Genomic DNA, 21,048 nt, shown 5'->3' with positions numbered 1-21,048 from the left:
TCTGACTGGAAGCCTGCACCCAAAAATTCAAAAAAGGGCTAAAGACTTGGCTCTTTAAATAATCATTCCTGGACCTGGACCCCCCTTAGTCCCTTCCTGCTCCTGCCAAGATTCTCTGTGTTTCTTCTTCACCCCTCCACCCCTTCACTCTCCTACCTTTCACCTTGAGTTACATTGTCTCTTTTCTCTTCCTTGATATATCGCCCTCGTCTGCCCTACCCCTGCCACTCCCCCCTCCCTCTCCCTGTTACTTGTATCCCCTACAATATTTTTGTAAATACTGCTACTTATACATAGTTTTGCTTATCACCTCATTGTAAATTTGTATATTTCCCCTTTTGTAAATTTGTATAATATGCACATTCTTATATCTATTCAGCTGCTCTGGATGTTCGATCTTGTTTATTAGTTACCATCTGTCCTACTCTTCAGCCTCCTCATACAGAGCATTTTTTGTCTCCTCCTGCTCCCCTTTCCCCCTCCCTTGTTTTATTGTATTTTCTTTCAGTTTTATGTAAACCGATGTGATGTTCCCTCGAACATCAATATATAAAAGCCAATAAATAAATAAATAAATACATAAAGATATTTCTGTTTGTGTGTGTGTAAATTACAAAGAGAAACAATGCAACTTAGCAGCCTTAATCATTCTCCTGTTAACTACCTTTGGATATCAGAGTGGAGATGAAATATTTAGCCTTATGCAAGAAAGTAAAAACCTGGCTATTTATCAGAGATGGATCAGATTGTATTGTTAGGATATGGTGGCTATGCTAGGTGATCTGTGGGCTGGATGAAGTATAATGGTGCTGGCTTTTAATTGATGTTGAGTGGGTGGTTGTGGGTCGGTGAGGTACTGGTGTTCTATGAGGTAGGGTGGATTGATGCAGTTGTTATTATCTGTCTGCATTCTTAATTTGATTGTTTTATAATTTTACTGTGTATTCTTAATTTGTAAATTGCATTGGGCAATCTTCTTGGGATGAGAATTGAGTGAGGCTTTCAAATTTGCAGATGATACAAAATTATTCAGAGTGGTTAAATCACAAGCGAATTGTGATACATTGCAGAAGGACCTTGCAAGACTGGAAAATTGGGCATCCAAATGGCAGATGAAATTTAATGTGGATAAGTGCAAGGTGTTGCATATAGGGAACAATAACCCATGCTATAGTTACACAATGTTGGGTTCCATATTAGGTGCTACAACCCAAGAAAGAGATCTAGGCGTCATAGTGGTTAACACATTGAAATCGTTGGCTCAGTGTGCTGCGGCAGTCAAAAAGCAAACAGAATGTTGGGAATTATTAGGAAGGGAATGGTTAATAGAATGGAAAATGTCATAATGCCTCTGTATTGCTCCATGGTGAGATCGCACCTTGAATACTGTGTACAACTCTGGTCGCCACATCTCAAAAAAGATATAATTGCAATGGAGAAGGTACAGAGAAGGGCAACCAAAATGATAAAGGGGATGGAACAGCTGCTCTATGAGGAAAGACTAAAGAGGTTAGGGCTGTTCAGCTTGGAGAAGAGACGGCTGAGGGGGGATATGATAGAGGTGTTTAAAATAATGAGATGTCTTGAATGAATAGATGTGATTTGGTTATTTATACTTTCAGAAAATAGAAGGACTAGAGAGCACTCCATGAAGTTAGCAAGTAGCACATTTAAGACTAATCGGAGAAAATTCTTTTTGACTCAATGCACAATTAAGCTCTGAAATTTGTTGCCAGAGGTTGTGGTTAGTGCAGTTACTGTAGCTGGGTTTAAAAAAGGTTTGGATAAGTTCTTGGAGAAGTCCATTAACGGCTATTAATCAAGTTCACCTAGAGAATAGCCACTGCCATTAGCAATGGTAACATGGAATAGACTTAGTTTTTGGGTACTTGCCAGGTTCTTATGGCCTGGATTGGCCACTGTTGGAAACAGGATGCTGGGCTTGATGGACCCTTGGTCTGACCCAGCATGGCAGTTTCTTATGTTCGAATTGCGACTCATAGGATTTTTTAAATAAATAAATAAATAGTTGATTGTACGTCTAGGAGTATGTTTCAGGATTTCCTAACCATATTATCAGCATACAGTTTGAAGCAGATGATTGATGTTCTATGCATTGTGCAGTACATATTTTGAACCTGAAGGTTTTGCTGCCTCAGGTCTGGTCTCTGACGTACAAGTGGAGCCTCTTCTATTGTCTGATCATTCCCTTATTTCTTTTGATTTTTGTCCCCAGGGCATGACTTCAGGAATTTAGCTGTTATTACCAGGAAAGCCTGTCATGGGATGATTGATTTGAATAAGTTTTGTGATGAATGAAAGATAGTTTATAATAACCTGGACTATGAGTCTATCTCCATGTTAGTTGGTTTGTTTTCTGCTATTCTGGTAAGCGTAACTGAGAAGGTTGCTCCAGTGAAAGTTAGTTTTTAAGATTCACAGCCTCCAGATAGCCCTGCTAGCTGCAGCACTCACCCCTGATGCTGCACAGTTTCAACATGACAGAAACTCTGCCAGATCTAACTACACATGCCTCCGCAACCCACCCTCTCCCATAGGAACGTGCGCACACTTGTGCACACATAATATGTGCATAGTGGCAGGAAGACCCAGAGTGGTGCCTCCTGATGATGTCAACCTCCTGGCCTATATAAATCCACGTCCCGCGGCAGTTCCTCGCCTCAGCAATAGGTCTCCTGTTGTGCCTTGTTCCTGCGTTCTAGTGTTCCTCGTTCCAGTCTCATTCCTATCTTCAGCCTTGTACCTGACTCCCTGCCTTGTCCTTCCTTGTCCGGTCCCAGTACTCTTTGTGCCTCCTGGTCCTATCCTTGCCATTGTTCAGTCTTGTTTTGTCTTGGCTTGCTCTTCCTCGGTCCAATTTCTTAGATTCTGACCTCGGCTCTGGACCCTGACCACTCAAGTTTGCTGCCTGGACCTGTCTGCTGCCTGCCCTGACCTCCAGCCTGTCTACTGATCCTCATTGTCTGCTGCCTGTCCTGACTTCTGCCTGGCCTTGCTATCTCCCTAGGGACTCACCTAAGACCTGTCAGCTGCCAGAACCCAAGGGCTTAACTTGTAGGGAAGGTGGCTGGTATAAGAGAAGCTCCAGTCCATCCTGCCACAGGGCGTGTGTGCCTGCTGAAGGAGTGGACCTAGGAGGCTTCTCATTAGGCTGTGCCAACCACTCCTCAGCACCAAGAGTCCACTTCCAGATTCATTACATTAGTGTTACACCAGGAGTATACTCAGGTGCGATGGTTTAGTACATAAGAATTGCCATACTGGGTCAGACTGAGAATCAATCAAGTTTAGTATCCTGTTTTCAACAGTGGCCAATCCAGGCCACAAGTACTTGGCAAGATCCTAAAAAGTAAATAGATCCCATGCTGCTATTGCATTTTTATAAGTACCAGTAATGGATATTCCCTAAATCTATTTGGTTAATAGTGGTTTTATGGACTTCTCCAGAAATTTATCCAAACCTTTTTTTAAACCCAGCTATGCTAACTACCTTAACCACATCCTCCAGCAATGAATTCCGGATCTTAATCTTGCATTGAGTGAAAAACAGTTTTCTCCAATTGGTTTTGAATGTGCTACTTATTAACTTTAGGGCAGCCATTCAGGCTTTTGTCTGGACTTGCATAGATTATTGTAATTCCCTTTATGTGGCCCTGCCCCATAGTTAAATAAAGCTATTGCAGCTACTTCAAAATGCTGCTGCATGCTTGATATTGGTGTTGAGCAACTCCTTAGACCATGTGACTCCCATGTTGAAAGAGCTGCATGCAATGGCTGCCTTTTACTCTAATGATAAGGTTTGAAGTTTTGTGCCTGGTGTTTAGAGTCATTAATGGGGAGGGACCAGATTATCTTTCATGTATGCTAACACCTCACACATTTCCCTCAGAGTTTGCAATCAGTTGGTAGAAGGCTAATTGTTGTGCCTTCAGTTAAGCGAGCACATTTACAGGATACCCGGTGTTGGACTTTTTCAGTGGTAGAACCTGTTATGTCGAACTCTTTGAAAGATATCTGCTTATGCCCAGTTTCTGAAGAAGCTTAAGACTGTGCTATTTTATGAAGCCTTCTTTAATGATTAATTTGTTTTGACTTATTAACCCATTAAAACTGTCGTCCTTAAAAAGACAGTTTTAAGGACGACCAGATTTACCAGATTCTGCCATATATAGCAGAATCTGGTAAACCTAGGTATAAGGCATTGCAATAGTCGAGTCCGGTAAGGATCAAGGCCTGTAAGACAAGGCGAAGGTCATTGGGAATAACAATGGTTTTAAATGTTTTAATAGGTGAAGTTAATAAAAGGACGTTTTTACGACAGAAGAGATGTTATGAACTATAGATAGATCGGAGTCTAGGGTGATACCTAGGTTATGTGCTTTGGTGGATACGGCAATGGAGTGGTTATCACATTTGAGATGAGAAGGAGGATGGCAGGATGACTGGGGGATAGTAAATAAATGCAGGGTTTTGGTTTTGGAAGCATTGAGTTTAAGGTGGTTATGAGTAAGCCAAGAATTGATGGATTTTAGACAAAGAGTGACAAGAAACAGAGTATTGGACCCTCTCAAGCCATTTTTGCATCCCCCAGCTGATGCTCTCCTATTCCTAAGCACTTCTTTTAACCCCCAACTGATCCTCTGTCATACCCTCCCTCTTGCTCTATCCCCCACTCCTTTCTCATCTCCCAGCCTCCTCTCACAATCCTCTCCCCAGCTAATCCCCTCTCACCCCCTGCTCATATTACATCCCTCAGTTGCTCTTCTGTTATTCTCTGCTCCTTTTCCCTCTACAGCCAATTCATATCCACCTTATCCAACCCTCATATCCCTGCCCCTGTCTTTTATCCCTCCCTCCAAACATCCCCTGGACAGGGTCAGTGGCCATATTTTGCTTTGGACCCCGGGCCAAAGCTGGATGATAATTGGTGGGAAAAGAAGGCAGGCTAATGACAGGGGCAACATTTTTCTATTGTGTAGGTTCAGTGATGGATGAGGAGCGAGGAGCAGTGGCAATCTCCATCAGCCCAGGCACACGCATCCCTCCCCTCCACTCATGAATGATCCCAAGCCCAACAATGATCTGCAAGGGGCAGTGACATTACTATTGAAAGTTGGCAAGGGGTTTGTGGGATAGAATAATCTCCCAGGCTCTGCTCTGTTCTGTCCTCATGCAGGGCTTCCTGTTACCATAGAAACTCATGCACGTGCAGGGCTTGTGAGCGTGTGCTGGCTGGCTCTCAGGCCCAATCCCTCCTCATGCAGGGCTTCCTGTTACCATAGAAACTCATGCACGTGCAGGGCTTGTGAGCGTGTGCTGGCTGGCTCTCAGGCCCAATCCCTCCTCATGCAGGGCTTCCTGTTACCATAGAAACTCATGCACGTGCAGGGCTTGTGAGCGTGTGCTGGCTGGCTCACAGGCCCCACGCTGACTTCCACTACTGAAGAGTGCAACCATTTCAGGCACTTGTGATCCCAGCTGAAGGTTGTGTGACCCCATTTGGGCTCCCAACCCACAATCTGGGAAGCCTTCTTCTATAAAGCAATCCCTTCTTCAGATTAAAATGTGTAATTAGCTCTAGGAAAGTTTCAGCCTTTAAACTCAATCTGTGTGGTGGCATCCCAGTGTTTGCTCATTTACAAACTCAGCTAGGGAATCAGTTCTTGTCTCCATCTCCAGTCACTATTGAGTCAACATTTCTATCCATTCGTAGCTCTTCTTTAAGAACATAAGCTATGCCATACTGGGTCAGACCAAGGGTCCATCAAGCCCAGCATCCTGTTTCCAACAGTGGCCAATCCAAGCCATAAGAACCTGGCAGGTACTCAAACATTAGATAGATCACAAGCTACCATTGCTTATTAAATTACCATCATAGCAGTTTATGGGTTTATCCTCTAGGAACTTATCCAAACCTTTTTTAAACCCAGCTACACTAACTGCTGTGATCACATCCCCTGGCAATGAATTCCAGAGCTTAACTATGGGGCCGATGCAATACAATGCGCTCAGCTGAGTGCACTGTATAACCTGCAGTCGGACGCGGGTTAAATAGGCGCCAATTTACCCCCAATGCAATAGGGGGTAATGCACGTCCAACCCAGACTGAATGAGATAGCATGTGAATGAGGCCATTACTTATTCACTCCAATGCAAAAAAATAAATGTGCGTCTCAGACGCACATTTATCGCTCAGCTATCGATGCCTGCCTGGAGCAGGCATCGATAGCTGAGTGCATTGAAAAATAAGCCCCAAAACTTGATTGTCCATGTCCAATATCAAAGCACCCTATTATTTTTTGGTGAAGAATCATTTCCTATGAAACTGCTCCTGTGCACTGATATGAATTTTGTTTCTGTAGATTGCTGCTATGAGTATTATATCTGGAGATTGAAAGCCAGCATTTTAGCTTCTGCCACAAAACTGAAATGTATCACCATAAAGCTCAACTGCCCACAAGACGCCAACTCTTATCCAAGTCAGTTTAGTTGTATTCTGTCCTTGGTCCCCTACCATTTTGAGTTGGAGAGTATACAAATCCTTATACTTAGGTTCCCCCTGCCTTCCCGCTTCAATGCCAGTAGAGGAGTCTGCACTTGCAAAAAACAGTTCAGCTTTTAAGTGACATCTTTTTTTAGGGTTCATAATGCAACGTCCTGCATTTCCGCAGTTTAGCAGAAAATTAGTACGAGATCAGAGCTGCCCTACCCTGCAGTTACAGACTGTGCTGAAATATGAGAATGGAAAGTATTACTCAGGCTTGTGCATGAGTGAGCGAACAAGATCCATAGCAAATTAAAATGCATATGTTTAGAGGGAAGGGAATTTTCAAACTGCCTGCAGAAGTGCAAAATCAGACTATGCACCAATTTTCAAAGGCAGAGCCTTCCCCTTGAAATGGCTTAAGGAAATGTGCCCTCAGCACGATACACCTGCTTTGTGTGTGGGTGATTTTCCAGGTGTAATTACACACGTTTGAAAATGTAAACATATGTGTCTGCTTGCAAGTTCCCTCCCAGCCCTACCCGTGGGAATGCGTCCTCTAACTGGAGGGTCATTTTCAAAGGAAAAGATAAGTGTAATAGACTCTCATAGCAATTTTCAGAAATCTATTTAACATGGGTAAAATCTATTCTAACCCCCTCTTGGTTTGGAAGATCACAGAAAGGTCCCAGGGCTTTCTCTCACAAAGCAGGCATCAGCCCTGGGGGCTAGGGTTCACCAGCGGGGAGGAAGGATACTCTTCCAAGGTCCTGAAGTGGGGGCTTCTATCAGAGTCGCTCACTGTCTCCCCAAGCACAATCAACGGTCAGCGCCCTGTACTCACAGGTACAGGGGTCTGCGCAATGAAATCAGCCCCAAAACACCGCAAGGAGTCGGTTGTGGTGTTCAGCTCAAAAAAAATGCACTTAAGTTTAAAAAAAAATGAAATCCAGGCAAGTATGGCAAAAAAATCATGAATAACATCAGGAAACTCATAGTAAAAAGCCCGGTCTCTTTATCCCATGGTGCATGGTCCTCTGAACCAGTGTCCAGGCACGAAGCCTCCCCAAGCAGGGTGGGGAGATTCTCGTCTGCCTTTACATGTGCTGGAAGGGAACAGGATCAGAAAATCCCTCTCTTATCAGCTGACACAAAATCTCTTTCCAAAGTAGCAACTTCCAGTAGTTTCAACCCATTGCTGAGTGGTCGCGGGAGAGTAACCAGCAGCCAAAGAGCTTGAAACTGACCTCCCTGCTCAAAAAACCAAAATATATATCACTGGCACAGTATTCTTCAGCTCTAAAGTCTCTGCTCATGCGGTTATCTGGTTGTAAGGAATCTCTAGAGAAAATCCAGCCGTTCTGCGAGAGGGTAACGAGCCCTCCTGTTGGGATGCTGGTCAAAAATATCTCCAAGAACGTCTCTCCTCAGAAACCTCCAAGTAAGCGGCCCGGGCGGCCCACACGAAACCTTTTCCTCTTGGGAATCTCAGCTGGAACCCCCAGATACCTCTCGATCCATCCACCCACCAGAAAGTCCCTTTGCACATGCTCCAGGGGGGGATTTATACCTCTCAGATCCATCCCCAAAAAGGGGGACGTCAAAGACAAGGGGAGGACCCTGGAAATGCCAAACCCCTGAGAAGCTGAAAAAACAGGGACCGTATTAGTGGCAGTGGCACAGCCCTGATAATTTAATAGCCTATACTATAGAAGTTTTCAAAGGTTTTTGAAAATTGCTACAATGTGTGCTCTTGAATTGTCAATAGGATTCGCTCATGTTAAGGGCACTTAACGTGGGTAAATGGGTTTTTGAAAATTGCTACAGTACTACGTTACATTTACATTTTCTTTTGAAAATGACCCTGACTGTGTCACTACAAATGTAGTTTCACTCACACAGGGTGGGAAATTTTCAAAGACCCCTCCCCATGTCAATGGGTAAATATTGATTTACTCACAGAAATGGGTTTTGAAAATTGCCTTTATTTATTTGTATAACATCATCTCTTACCGTGTACTTCCAGAGACCACCAATGTCATCGCTTCTCTCAAAGCAGGTGGGCTTGAGCCCCTCATCCAAGCAGCATTTGATGGCAGCCAACCCACTGGCCCCAGCTCCAATCACAGCGACCCTCTTAGCCATGGGGGTCTTGCAGCAGGAACAGTTAGACAAAGCCTTGGGTGTTGTGAATGCTGCAGGAGAAAAGACAACCTTTTATGAGGTCTCCTGTTAGCTTGATCTCTTCTTAGAAATGCGAGGAACATTTTTCGAGGGCAGAGCCTTGAGAATAATAGATGGGATTAGCTCCCTTCCCCCGTGATAAACAAATACGCTGAAGGGAAAAATCAGAACCCAAAGGTTGGATTTTAGTTTTCAGTTGCTCAATCCAAGCATTCAGTGTAGAGCCAGTCTCACCTTTCCACTTCTCTGCTGTGGTAGCAGGTAGGACAGGTTTCCTTTGCTCACAGGTCTATAAAAGGAAAAGGTGGGTGACTGGAGCCGATGATAAGTAATACTCGCCCCTTCTACAATCAACAGGATTTACAGAATTAGGAGGAGTGTCCCTTAAAGGTGAAACAGTATACAGTACTTTTCCACTGAAAAAGATTGGTATAGTCAATGGCACACATCAGGTTGTGCATTATAGAGTTTCACTTCACTTTCTGGCTGCGACTTGACTTTTTACTTCCAGTAACCTTGAAATGCTCTGGGGCCGATGCAATAATCTTCGCGGAAAGTGGGCGCTGAATTTTCTGAGACGCACATTTATCTTTTTGCATTTGGAGTGAATGAGTAATAGCCTCATTCACATGCATTTCCATCCCCCTATTGCATTAGGGGGTGGATTAGCGCCTATTTAACCCGAGTCCGACAGCGGGTTAATGTTGCGTCCGTCGGTCCTAGATGGCTTCGCCCCATTTGCCTCACTTTGTTCACGGCTCCTCCCGCTTACCTTGGGAAAATGGCTACCGCCGCGTCTGCAAGCCGCCCTCTCCAGCGTCCCCGGAATGGCTCTGGTGCTGCCTCCCGCCATGCTTCTCCCAAGGCCCTACTAGGCTGCGCGCACGCCATCCACGTCTTTATTCCAGCTATCGCGTGAACCTCGGGGGCGTCCCCCTCATGTGATATCACGCCATCCGGGTATTTAGCCTGTCCTTACGTGCTAGCTAATCGAGTTAGCAAGGATTGGATTTGGACTTGGATTCATCCGGTCTAAGCTACTCTGCCGCTTCCGTGCTGCCACTGGAAGCTCTCTCTCTGCCCTACGGGGTATTGACTAACCTGGGTACCCGCTCCTCGAGGGCCCTCTTCTTTATTTCAGGTGCCTTACAGGGATCAGGTACTCGCTCCTCGAGGGCCTGCTCTCCCAGCCTCTGTGCCTGTACCATCTACTTCAGCCTGGTGGAATCGCATACCTTCAGCAACCATCTAGTGAGTAATCTAACTCTCAGTCTGTCTTATCTACAGCATTGCCTTGCCTGGAAAACCTACAGCGGAATTCCCCTATACCAATGGGGGGTGAGAAGGGTCCCCTCTGCCGAGGGTCCTGAGACTGCTACATCCAGACTACCTCACTAATGCCACCTCTGGTGGTACACTCCAAGCTGTATAATAAAAGATCTAATTCTGTGTTTGTGCGTCCTGAGTCTAGCCCAGTACTGTGGCTCCGCACGGGGCTCCTTCCCTTGGGCGTGGTCATCTGCCACAGTACCCAAGAATCCACCCAAACACTGCTTAAACATAATAGTTAAACAGTGCGCTCGGCTGCGCGCCCAGTATTGCATTGGCCCCTCTGTTAGGCAGTTACCCTTATAACATTTCCTGGGAGGGTCAACAATATACATGTTACCAGGTCTTCTTTTTTCTGCTGGTACTTGAGGGTACTTAGTATTGGCCACCTTTTATTCCCCCCTCTCTATTAGCGCCTGAGAAATGACATAAGAGCAGGCCATGTTCCAACCATTACCACTGAGGCCCTAGCCATACATTGTATTGCAAACTTACTGAAACACTCCTCAGGATTTTAATACCAGTCTTCATCTATGGTACTCACCTTCTTGCCATCTCTTGCCTTCCATTGTTTTGCACGCTTATGGCACCACTTCATGAGCCACAACTGATTTCATGGCCCACTAGCAATTCCACTGCAATGTGCATTTGGGAACCTACCTACTAACCTATGACATGTACAGCTTTCTCTGAGATGCAAACATATCCTACTGGTCTGCCATTCTGTCTTAATGCTAGGCCCCTCATCCTACACCTTCAGATCCTTGTGCCACTCAGCCTTGCTGCCATGTTCAGATTTTACATCTGGATTTCTTACCCTTTTTCTGCCTGTGACTTCCTGCCATACTCCCGCTCTTACACTTTGAGGACTTCTTGTCAATCTGGGCTGCTGCTGTGCACCTCTCCCTTGCTTTTGAAATCTTGATACCACTCTTTCTGGTTCTCGGTCCCTTTATCTGTGCCTTGGGATTTTTGCTACCACATTTTCTGCTTCATTCCCCTTTCCTGGTGCCTTAGGGTCTTGATGACACTGTTCGAGCCACTTTGCCACTCGTGATACCATTAACTGTTCATGACACAATTGCTGGGCTGCCATTTTCTTTCTAAACCTTGAGCTGTTCTTCCTCCTCTTACTGCTTCTTTGCTTCACTTACCTTGCATTAGAGACCTCCTGCTAAGCCCATAAGCCTCGTCCCCTTTGAGGAGCCTTAGCTCACTTTATGCCACTTGTCTGATGCCACATTCTAAAGTACTGTGCGGCTCTTTCCCCCTTTTGATGATTTGTTCTCCCAAGTTTCATTAGTATTATTATAAAAACTAGGGATGTGCAATCATTTTTCCCAAATTAGGCAATGTCAACGATAATACCTAATTTGGAATGGTTCAGGAGAACTGAAAAACGATTTAATTTTTTCCGAAATTTCGGGAAAAATTCATTTTTGAGTTAGTGCTCGCTAACTCCCATTAGTGCACACTACCGATAGTGTGCAATAACTCCTGATAGTGCGTACTAACCTGAAAATCGGGGCCCCCAAAAAAAAAAAACCTGAATTGTGGGAAAAATGAAATTCCGTGAGGGGGGGGGGGGGGGCGCTGAAATGAAGCCCGACATGAAATTTTTACCTGAAGCACATCTCTAATAAAAACTCACTTTTCTAGAGTCTATTATAGACTGGAATAATTCCCCCATATGTATTAATGAAAAACAAATGAAACTAATGAACAAACATTTTTTTTTCATTTTGAAACTAATGAAACGAATATGGGTCCCAACGAACTGAATGAACAAACCAAAATTAAGTCAGAAAATTAAGTACCAGCCTGGTACCTTTCCAATGAGGAACATAAGAACATGCCATACTGGGTCAGACCAAGGGTCCATCAAGCCCAGCATCCTGTTTCCAACAGTGGCCAATCCAGGTCATAAGAACCTGGCAACTACCCAAAAACTAAGCCTATTCCATATTACCAATGCCAGTAATAGCAGTGGCTATTCCCTAAGTCAATTTGATTAATAGTAGTTAATGGACTTCTACTCCAAGAACTTATCCAAACCTTTTTTAAACCGAGCTAAACTAACTAACTAAACTAACCACATCCTCTGGCAACAAATTCCAGAGCTTAATTGCGCATTGAATGAAAAAGAATTTTCTCTAATTATTTTTAAATGTGCTACTTGCTAACTTCATAGAGTGCCCCCTTGTCCTTCTATTTTCCGAAAGTGTAAATAATCGATTCACATCTACCCATTCTAGACCTCTCATGATTTTAAACACCTCTATCATATCCCCCCTCAGCCATCTCTTGTTTAAGCTGAACAGCCCTAACCTCTTTAGTCTTTCCTCATAGGGGAATACTTCAGTTCGGTGTTCACTAAAGAGAACCCTGGAGCAGGACCGTCACTAGTTAACAAGAAACTGGAGGGGAGTGGAGTAGATGTAACTCCGTTTACAGAAGAGAATTATGGGAAGAGCTAGGAAAAATAAAAGTGGACAAAGCTATGGGACCTAATGAGGTCCATCCCAGGATACTGAGGGAGCTCAGAGATGTACTAGCGGGTGCACTGAGTGACCTGTTCAACAGATCCCTAGAAACAGGAGTGGTACCCGAGTGATTGGAGAAGAGCGGTGGTGGTGCCGCTTCACAAGCTTGGGAGCTGAGAGGCAGCTGGAAACTACAGGCCGGTTAGCCTCACCTCGGTGGTGGGAAAGGTAATGGAGTCACTGCTGAAAGAAAGAATAGTGAACTATCTACAGTTTGAAGAATTGCTGGACCAGAGGCAGCATGGATTCACCAGGGGAAGGTCCTGTCAGACAAATCTGATTGACTTTTTTGATTGGATGACTAGGGAATTAGATAGAGGAAGAGCGCTCGATGTCATCTACTTGGATTTCAGCAAAGCTTTTGATATGGTCCCGCACAGGAGGCTGGTGAGTAAAATGAGAAGCTTAGGAGTGGGTGCCTAGATGGTGGCCTGGATTGCAAACTGGTTGATGGACAGAAGACAATGTGTGACGGTAAATGGCACTTACTCTGAAGAGAGAGCAGTGCTAAGCGGAGTGCCACAAGGATCGGTGTTGGGACTGGTCCTGTTCAATATCTTTGTGAGCGACATTGCAGACGGGATAGAAGGTAAGGTATGTCTTTTTGCGGATGACACTAAGATTTGCAACAGAGTGGACACGCCGGAAGGAGTGGAGAGAATGAGACGGGATTTAAGGAAGCTGGAAGAGTGGTCGAAGATATGGCAGCTGAGATTCAATGCCAAAAAGTGCAGAGTCATGCATATGGGGTGTGGAAATCCAAATGAACTGTATTCAATGGGGGGAGAAGGGCTGATGTGCACGGAGCAGGAGAGAGACCTTGGGGTGATAGTGTCTAACGATCTGAAGTCGGCAAAACAATGTGACAAGGCGATAGCTAAAGCCATAAGAATGCTGGGCTGCATAGAGAGAGGAATATCGAGTAAGAGAAAGGAAGTGATGATCCCCTTGTGCAGGGCCTTGGTGAGGCCCTACCTGGAGTACTGTGCTCAGTTATGGAGACCGTATCTCCAAAGGGGTCAGAGACAGGTTGGAGGCTGTCCAGAGAAGGGCGACCAAAAAGGTGAATGGTCTTCATAAAATGACATGAGGAGAGATTGAAGAATTTAAATATGTACATCCTGGAGGATAGGAGGAGCAGAGGTGATATGATACAGACTTTCAGGTACTTGAAAGGTTTTAATGATTCATGGTCAACAACAAACCTTTTACAATGGAAAAAAATCAGTAGAATTAGGGGTCATGATTTGAAGCTCCAGGGAAGAAGACTCAGAACCAATGTCAGGAAGTATTTCTTCTCGGAGAGGGTGGTGGATGCCTGGAATGCCCTTCCGGAGGAAGTGGTGAAGACTAAAACTGCAAAAGATTTCAAAGCGGCATGGGATAAACACTGTGGATCCATAAAGGCTAGAGGATGTGAATGAAGAGAAGAGCCATGGGGGTGGCTTGCTGGAATGTTAACTACTACCTGGTGATTACTACCCTTACTCAAAATATCCCTTGCACGGTTAATGCAAACCCCAACATTGCTCTCTGCTTCAACTGCAAAGGGAAATATGGAAAAGAGGATTTACATTCAGATAACAACCAAAAGGGACTGAACTTCACAATCTGGGTAAACAAATAAGCATGGGGGTAGCTTGTTTATTACGGCGGTTAATACCCTAAACCAATTAAGCCTGATACATCACTTTGAATGCATATACAGCGTTGCTCTCTGCTTCTACGGCAGGGAGAAGTGAGGAAAACAGGATTTACATTCAGACATCATCAAACAAGGCATCGATCTGTGCAATCTGGGTAAACAAGCATCGGGGTAACTTGCTTGATGCGATGGTTACTACCCTTAACCATTAAGCCTTATGCTCACCTTTGATGCAGCTCCAACATTACTCTCTGCATCAATGCAGGGGATGGCAGGAAATTTGAATCAAACAGTTACCAACAAGAGCCCTGAAGTTGGTGGTTGATGAAACAGATAAGTATGGGAAAATAAGTGTGGGAGCTTGCTGGGCAGACTGGATGGGCCGATTGGTCTTTTTCTGCCGTCATTTCTATGTTTATGTGTTCCATCCCCTTTATCATTTTGGTCGTCGTTCTCTGTACCTTTCCCAGTGCAACTATATCTTTTTTGAGCTGTTATACTTGCATTTCTGCACACCCAGGAACTCCCTAAATTTACCCCCTGAGACTCAGGAAATTTGCTTAAAATTGCCAGGGGAAAGACTAAAAAACCCCTGGCTTCTCTGTTTACTGCTTCAGCAAGCTTGCAGGTAGGGGTGGGGTAACCCTAGAGCACAGATACTGGAGAGGCAGCACGTGGGAGAAACTGCATCCATGGTTAGAGGGCTTGGAATTCAGCTGAGGGTTAATGATGCAGACATTTGTGAGTTGGGAGCAAGGACAGTGCGGGGGTCGGACAGAGAGAAAGGGAAGAATGCTGAGGGTCATTCCTACAAGGAGGAAAGAGTGATGGCAATGGAGAGAAATAGTCTATATTAGTAGGGAGGGTGAAACAGAAAAAGCTGATGGAATGAGGGTTAAAGGCAATAGACTTGGAAAAATCTAGGGAAATATTTCTTTACCAAGGAGGTTGTGGAACAGGCTCCCCGTGGAGATGGTGGAAACAAAGACAGTATCTGAATTCAGGAAAGCACGGGATAAGCACAGGGGACCTCTCGCAGAGCTGAACACTTAATGTGGACGGTCAGTCATGTCTCCCTGACCCACATTATTCCTTCCTCTTACCTCCCCTGTTAAACAGCAGCAGCCTCAAGGTGACCACAATACAAACGTTCTCAGGAGTGGGTAGGAAATGTGAGGATCTGCGATTGCGGAGAGCTTTGGGAGCAACTTGCAGTGGAAAGCTAACTTCATGGGAAAGTGTTAAATACAGAGTTTTATTTCTGTAAAAAGAGGCAGAATAATAAATACACCAGCTCGTCTGGATCAGCAAGAGGGGTTGAAAAGGGTAAAGATATAGCGATAACTGTTTGAAACAAACTATTTCCGAAAATTATTATGAACTGTCTGCATAATATCCACATAAAATGCACTTGTCAAATTGTTCCCATTGATTTATTTTTCCTTGAGTAATTGACTTCTTGGAACAACTATTTGCAAACTGTCTGTGATGCAAAAGCTGGAGCCCTGCCAATACCTGCCTGTACTGGCAGCCAGGGCCAGGTTAAGGTGGCTTCCACCCATATGGAGTGGGGGAAGGGGGGTGGGGATAATCCCTTCTGCCAAAATTCCTTACCCCTTCCCTCCTCACCTCCAGACCTGTGACTGAAGATGAGGACATGCAGTGTACGAGTGAGGCCTTCGGCAGCCCCTGCAACGCTCTCTGCCCCTGCAGGGCTTCCACTGTGATAGGAATGGGATAGGGCGCCACAGTGTACATCAGCACCTCACAGCTGCTGGAGGCCCTCCGTGCTTTTTCTTCTTTTGGGGCTGCCGGAGGAGAAAGGTGGTGCCATGGCCGCAGGCTCTGATTTAGGCAAGGCAGCGGTGTTGATGCTCCACTACTTATAATAATTAGGCACCAGAAGCAGTTGCCTATGCCTTGATCTGGGCCTGCTGGTAGCACCTAGAGTAGACGTAAAACCTCCCCCTGTGAAGATGAACCCTGGTACACAAGTATCCTTGACAGCCAGGGCATTACATACAGTTGTTGTATCCAACATTGTTACACTCTGGTAATAAGACTGCACTGGTGAAATATGCATTTTACAGAACATGCTGTCAGTGATCATGCGTTAAACAGCCAAGGTATGTATTGCTTGTAAGATTAGCAACACAAGTATAATATATGTGGAATCACTAGTTCTTTTTGTGACAGGCTGACAGCACATAAATCCCACCTCCCCGAGCTGGATTTGAATGAGCCAGCTAGCACTTTAATTCCAATAGATTAATGCACAATAAAGACTTTAAACGTATTGACTAGTACAATTACTTTCCAGCTGTTTCCTGTCCTTGCTTCAGGCAGAGCTTTTCTGCCTGCTCACAAGCGGCTAAGCACTAGTTCCATAATACAGGAGCAATTCAGAGATCTTCTGTACTCACCTTTCCCACTGAGTCTCCTCCAGGACCAGTCTATCTTCTTCCAGCCTCCGTCTCCCACCCCCGTTACTTCCTTTTATAATGCTTGGGTTACTGATCTTTTTACCTGGCTGAGCCTGTCGTGTTGCAGCTCCACCCCAGGGACCCATTATCATATATGCAGGGCTGGCCTCCACCACTGGCACATTCAGAGAAGAGGCAGGGCGCATGCAAGGCTATCAGGTACAGATGTGCATTCTTCCCATTTATTGGTTCAGGCTTCGTTTTCGGGCACCTGCGGGAAATTTTGTTTTTCCTGTGGTTTGGGGTTTTGTTTTTTTTTTTCGTATTTCTCTCTTTTCAGTGTTAGTCTGCACTAACGGGGCTTAGAAGCCAAAGATCCGATCAGAAATGTGATTTCATGGAGACTTGTTTCCTTTTAGCAAGCCCGAGTCTGGCCGAGTTTCGCCCCTTACATTGGGGCTGCCTCAGGGGCTAAAATATACAAACAAGATATATCTGCCAAGCAAAATAATAATTGTAGTACTTGTAATAAACTTGTAGTATATTTGATGATTACAGAAGAATAAAATCATTAGTGCCAGTTTTTACCCGTGTGTAGTCAAGCGTATTGAATCTGATGAATCAGTATCATTCAGGCAGATTATATTTAGATGGTCTGAAATGTTTATGAACAGATAACATCAGATTAAGAAAAATAAAACTAAAAATTCTTATTGTGTGATAATGTGAAGGTAAAATATTTTAAAATTAAAAGTGCTTAGTCTTTAAAAGTTCACCACATTACTAAAGGCAAGACTGATCTGATACTATGTCACTGCAGGTATATACAAATCACCACAAAAACTGTACTGAACACATCTATAGTACATTAAAAACTAATAGTGAGGATACTAGCTTACCACAGCGATTCAAAAACCCTGCCGGGTATTGTTAAGAAATGTGTGCATGATTAAGAGTCACTTACATTTTCTCAATACAACTGCTCCAGTCTCAAAAGGATGATAAAGTTGAGTAACCTCTTTAAAAATCTAAAAAACGCCTCAATATAGCGTGTCAGTAAACCACAGGGGAGGTGCCTTGAATGACAGTAATTCTAAGGAGTATAACTCAGCGATTTTAAAAACCTGCAATGATTTGTGCATCGAGCAAAAGATAATGACAAGTGGAAAACTTAAAAAAAAACCCTGCAATGATTTGTGCATCGAGCAAAAAATAATGACAAGTGGAAAACTTAAAAAAAAAACCTGCAATGATTTGTGCAAAAACCAATAACATGTGGAAAGCTTTAAAAATTATGCTGCCCAATATTGTTAAATGTAAAAAATATATGTGAACCAGCTAAAAAATATGGGGTATGACTAAAAATCATATCTCACCAATCCAAAAAATATTTTAGAAAAACGATTGAGAGACACTTTAACGCATGACTTCCTGAATGTTTTGTTTAAATGTAAACCAATGTGATATGTACAATCGAACACCAGTATATAAAATAAATAAATAAATAAATAAAATAAAAGGTTGAAATCACTTACATTTTCTCAGTGCAACCGCGGCATAGACAATCTCCTCTCTGATTTCAAAAGGATGTGAAGATCAGGCAAGCTCGTTAAAACGCTGAAAACCGCACCAAAATAGCATGTCAATCAAGGATAGAGGGTGTGTCTTTAAAACTACCCGTATGTGACATAGTGTAATTCAGCGATTCTGAGAAAGAGGGGAGCTACAGTGGTTTATGCATTGAAGAAATGACAAACAAATAACAACGATACCAAAAAGTCAAATGTGTAAAACCTTTAAAAAAAGACAATCCTTATTAAATGAAAACAATACCCTTGTGTGTCTGAGAAATTAGAATGAAAAAATAACCCATGCGTTATAGCTAAAAAATATAGGGGTACATTTTCAAAAACAGCGCACGCGCGAACAAAAGAACGCTGGATTTTATAAGGTACACACGTAGCCGCGTGTACCTTATAAAATCCAGGGTCGGCACGCGCAAGGGGGTGCACATTTGTGCAACCTGCATGTGCCGAGCCCAGCGCGTGCTGCCTGTTCCCTCCGCCTCCCCTCCCCCTCCCTAACCCACCTCCCCGGCCTTATCTAAACCCCCCCTACCTTTGTCGGCAGATTTACGCCTACCCGAGGCAGGTGTAAATCTGCGCACGCCAGCGGGCTGCTGGCGCGCCATCACCCGACCTGGGGGCTGGTCCGGAGGCCTTGGCCACGCCCCCAGACCTGCCCCAAACCGCCCCCTAACCCCGGACATGTCCCCAGACACGCCCCCTCCCGCCCCTTTTACGAAGCCCCGGGACTTACACGTCCCGGGGCTATGCGCATGCCGGCGGCCTATGCAAAATAGGTGCGCCGGCGTGAGTGCCCTGCGCGCATAAATCCGGCCGAATTTACGCTCGTAGGGCTTTTAAAATCGGGCCAAAAGTGTGTAACTGAAAGACATTAAAATATAAGCGATTAAAAGGCCACAATAATATATGCATAAATGTGTGTGAAAGATATTGAAAGACCAATAATGTGTGCAATTAAAACAAAGCATAATAAAATATTGCTTATAAAACCAAAAAGAAATAAAATATATAGTGTATGGCTAAAATTATTTTAAAAAAAGGCCAAGGTGTGTGCAATTAAAACCAAAAATGATAAAATAATAAAATAATAAAATAATAAAAAGATTAAAACTGGGGGAAATAGGGGTAGATTTTTAAAAAGTATGCGCGTGTACTTTTGTTCGTGCAACCGGCGCAAACAAAAGTACGCCAGATTTTATCACTGTTGCTGTGCCCTCTCTGTCTAACCTCTTTTCTGCCTTTTTCCGTTCCAGTGGGTAAGATGGCTGCCTCTGCTTCTGCACGCCGATTTCCCCGGCATCCCCGGACCGGCATGGGAGATTGCGTTCGCCATTTTTTCCTTCTGGCATCACCTAGGGCGTCATGGCGGGAAACTTGGGGGCGTCCCCGCCGCATGACCTCACCACCTATGGGTATTTAAGCTACGAATTAGCAAGGATTCCCTTCCTGCGGATTTCGCTCCTTGCTATGGACGTCTTTGCTCTGTGTTCCTGCCTCAGACAACCCAGGTACCCACTCCTCGGGGGCCTTGCCATGTTCTGGATTTACCCTTCAGGGTCAGCTTGCTTCCAACTCAGGATGCTTAAGGTACCCGCTCCTCGGGGGCCTTGCCTCGTCCTGGGAATCCGCTCCATGAAGGTCCCTCTATTCTATAGCCTACTACTACAGAGTCTTGTCTCTCTCTCTCACCTTCTACAGTGTGGATTCACGGCATACCCCACTCTGCGGACCACTACATGTGCATGCGATGCAAAGAGCTCCTGGCTCTCAGAGAACGAGTCCGATCTCTGGAGGCTAGAGTGGCAGAGCTGGAGGAGCTGAGGCAGACAGAGAGGTATATAGATGAGACCTTCATTTATTTATTTTATTTATTTAATATATATTTCTATACCGGACTTCACGAATAGAATTCACATCAGGCCGGTTTACATGGAACTTGGGGGATAAACAAGTGTAACCAAAAACAAGAAGGCTGAATCAAGCAAAGTTACATAAAACAAGGGCATAGAACTTGGGGGCTAGGATAGCCAGGAAGGAAGGTAGAGCGGAAATTAGCAAACAAATAATATATATATATAACTGGTTATGAGATTGGTAATTATCTCATTCCTTAGGCTGAGTCCGAAGTGTCATTTTGACTAGGGGAAGGCTTGGAGGAAAAGCCACGTCTTCAGTTGTCTTCGAAAGGTATGAAGGCAAGGTTCCAGTCTTAGGTCAGTCAGAAGTCTGTTCCAGAGGACAGGGCCTGCTGTGGAGAAGGAACGTTCTTTGGTGGTTTTTAGACGAGTGTATTTTGAAGGTGGGACTTGAAGGGTCCCTTTATAAGCTTCTCTGATGGGTCTTTCGGACGAGCGGTGTTTGAGAGGGTTCTGAAGGTCTAGTGTGAGCTGTTGGTGAATAGATTTGTGGATTATAGTGAGAGCTTTATATAGAATTCTATATTTTATTGGCAGCCAATGCAGGTTTCGAAGGATGGGGGTAATGTGAGCACGGCGGTTGGTATTGGTTAGGATTTTAGCTGCTGCGTTCTGGAGCATTTGTATAGGTTTTGTGGCTGAAATGGGTAGCCCCAGGAGTAAGGCATTGCAGTAGTCTGTTTTCAAAAATAATGTGGATTGAAGGATGGTTCTAAAGTCCTGAAAGTGGAAAAGGGGTTTGATTCTTTTTAAAACTTGAAGCTTATAGAAACAGTCCTTGGTGATATTATTAATTGATTTCTTTAGATTCAGATGATTGTCTAGTATAATTCCTAAATCTCTAGTTTGAGAGATCTGTGGGTCCAGAGCTGTAATGTCGGTGTTGGTCGAGTGTTCAGGGGAGATAAGAAGGATTT

General features: G+C 44.3%; 2 protein-coding genes across 2 annotated transcripts in view; one reads left to right on the top strand and one right to left on the bottom strand.

Annotated features, from left to right (window-relative positions):
• Positions 1–16,686, bottom strand: part of LOC115100247 (dimethylaniline monooxygenase [N-oxide-forming] 2-like) — a 69,469-nt gene extending 52,783 nt beyond the window's left edge. The window contains exons 1-2 of the mRNA XM_029618617.1: positions 16,630–16,686; positions 8,519–8,700 (exon numbers count right to left, since the gene is read on the bottom strand). Coding sequence (XP_029474477.1) covers positions 8,519–8,650 — 132 coding nt within the window. The 5' untranslated portion in view covers positions 8,651–8,700; positions 16,630–16,686. The remainder of the gene's footprint in view (positions 1–8,518; positions 8,701–16,629) is intronic.
• The window catches only part of LOC115100245 (dimethylaniline monooxygenase [N-oxide-forming] 2-like), a 158,122-nt gene that overhangs the window by 58,179 nt on the left and 78,895 nt on the right, over positions 1–21,048 (top strand). The window lies entirely within an intron of this gene.

Source organism: Rhinatrema bivittatum, chromosome 10 (genome assembly GCF_901001135.1).
Source record: "Rhinatrema bivittatum chromosome 10, aRhiBiv1.1, whole genome shotgun sequence".
Taxonomy (NCBI): domain Eukaryota; kingdom Metazoa; phylum Chordata; class Amphibia; order Gymnophiona; family Rhinatrematidae; genus Rhinatrema; species Rhinatrema bivittatum.
The sequence above is the reverse complement of the archived record's forward strand: the minus strand, read 5'-3'. Positions and strand labels throughout refer to the sequence as shown.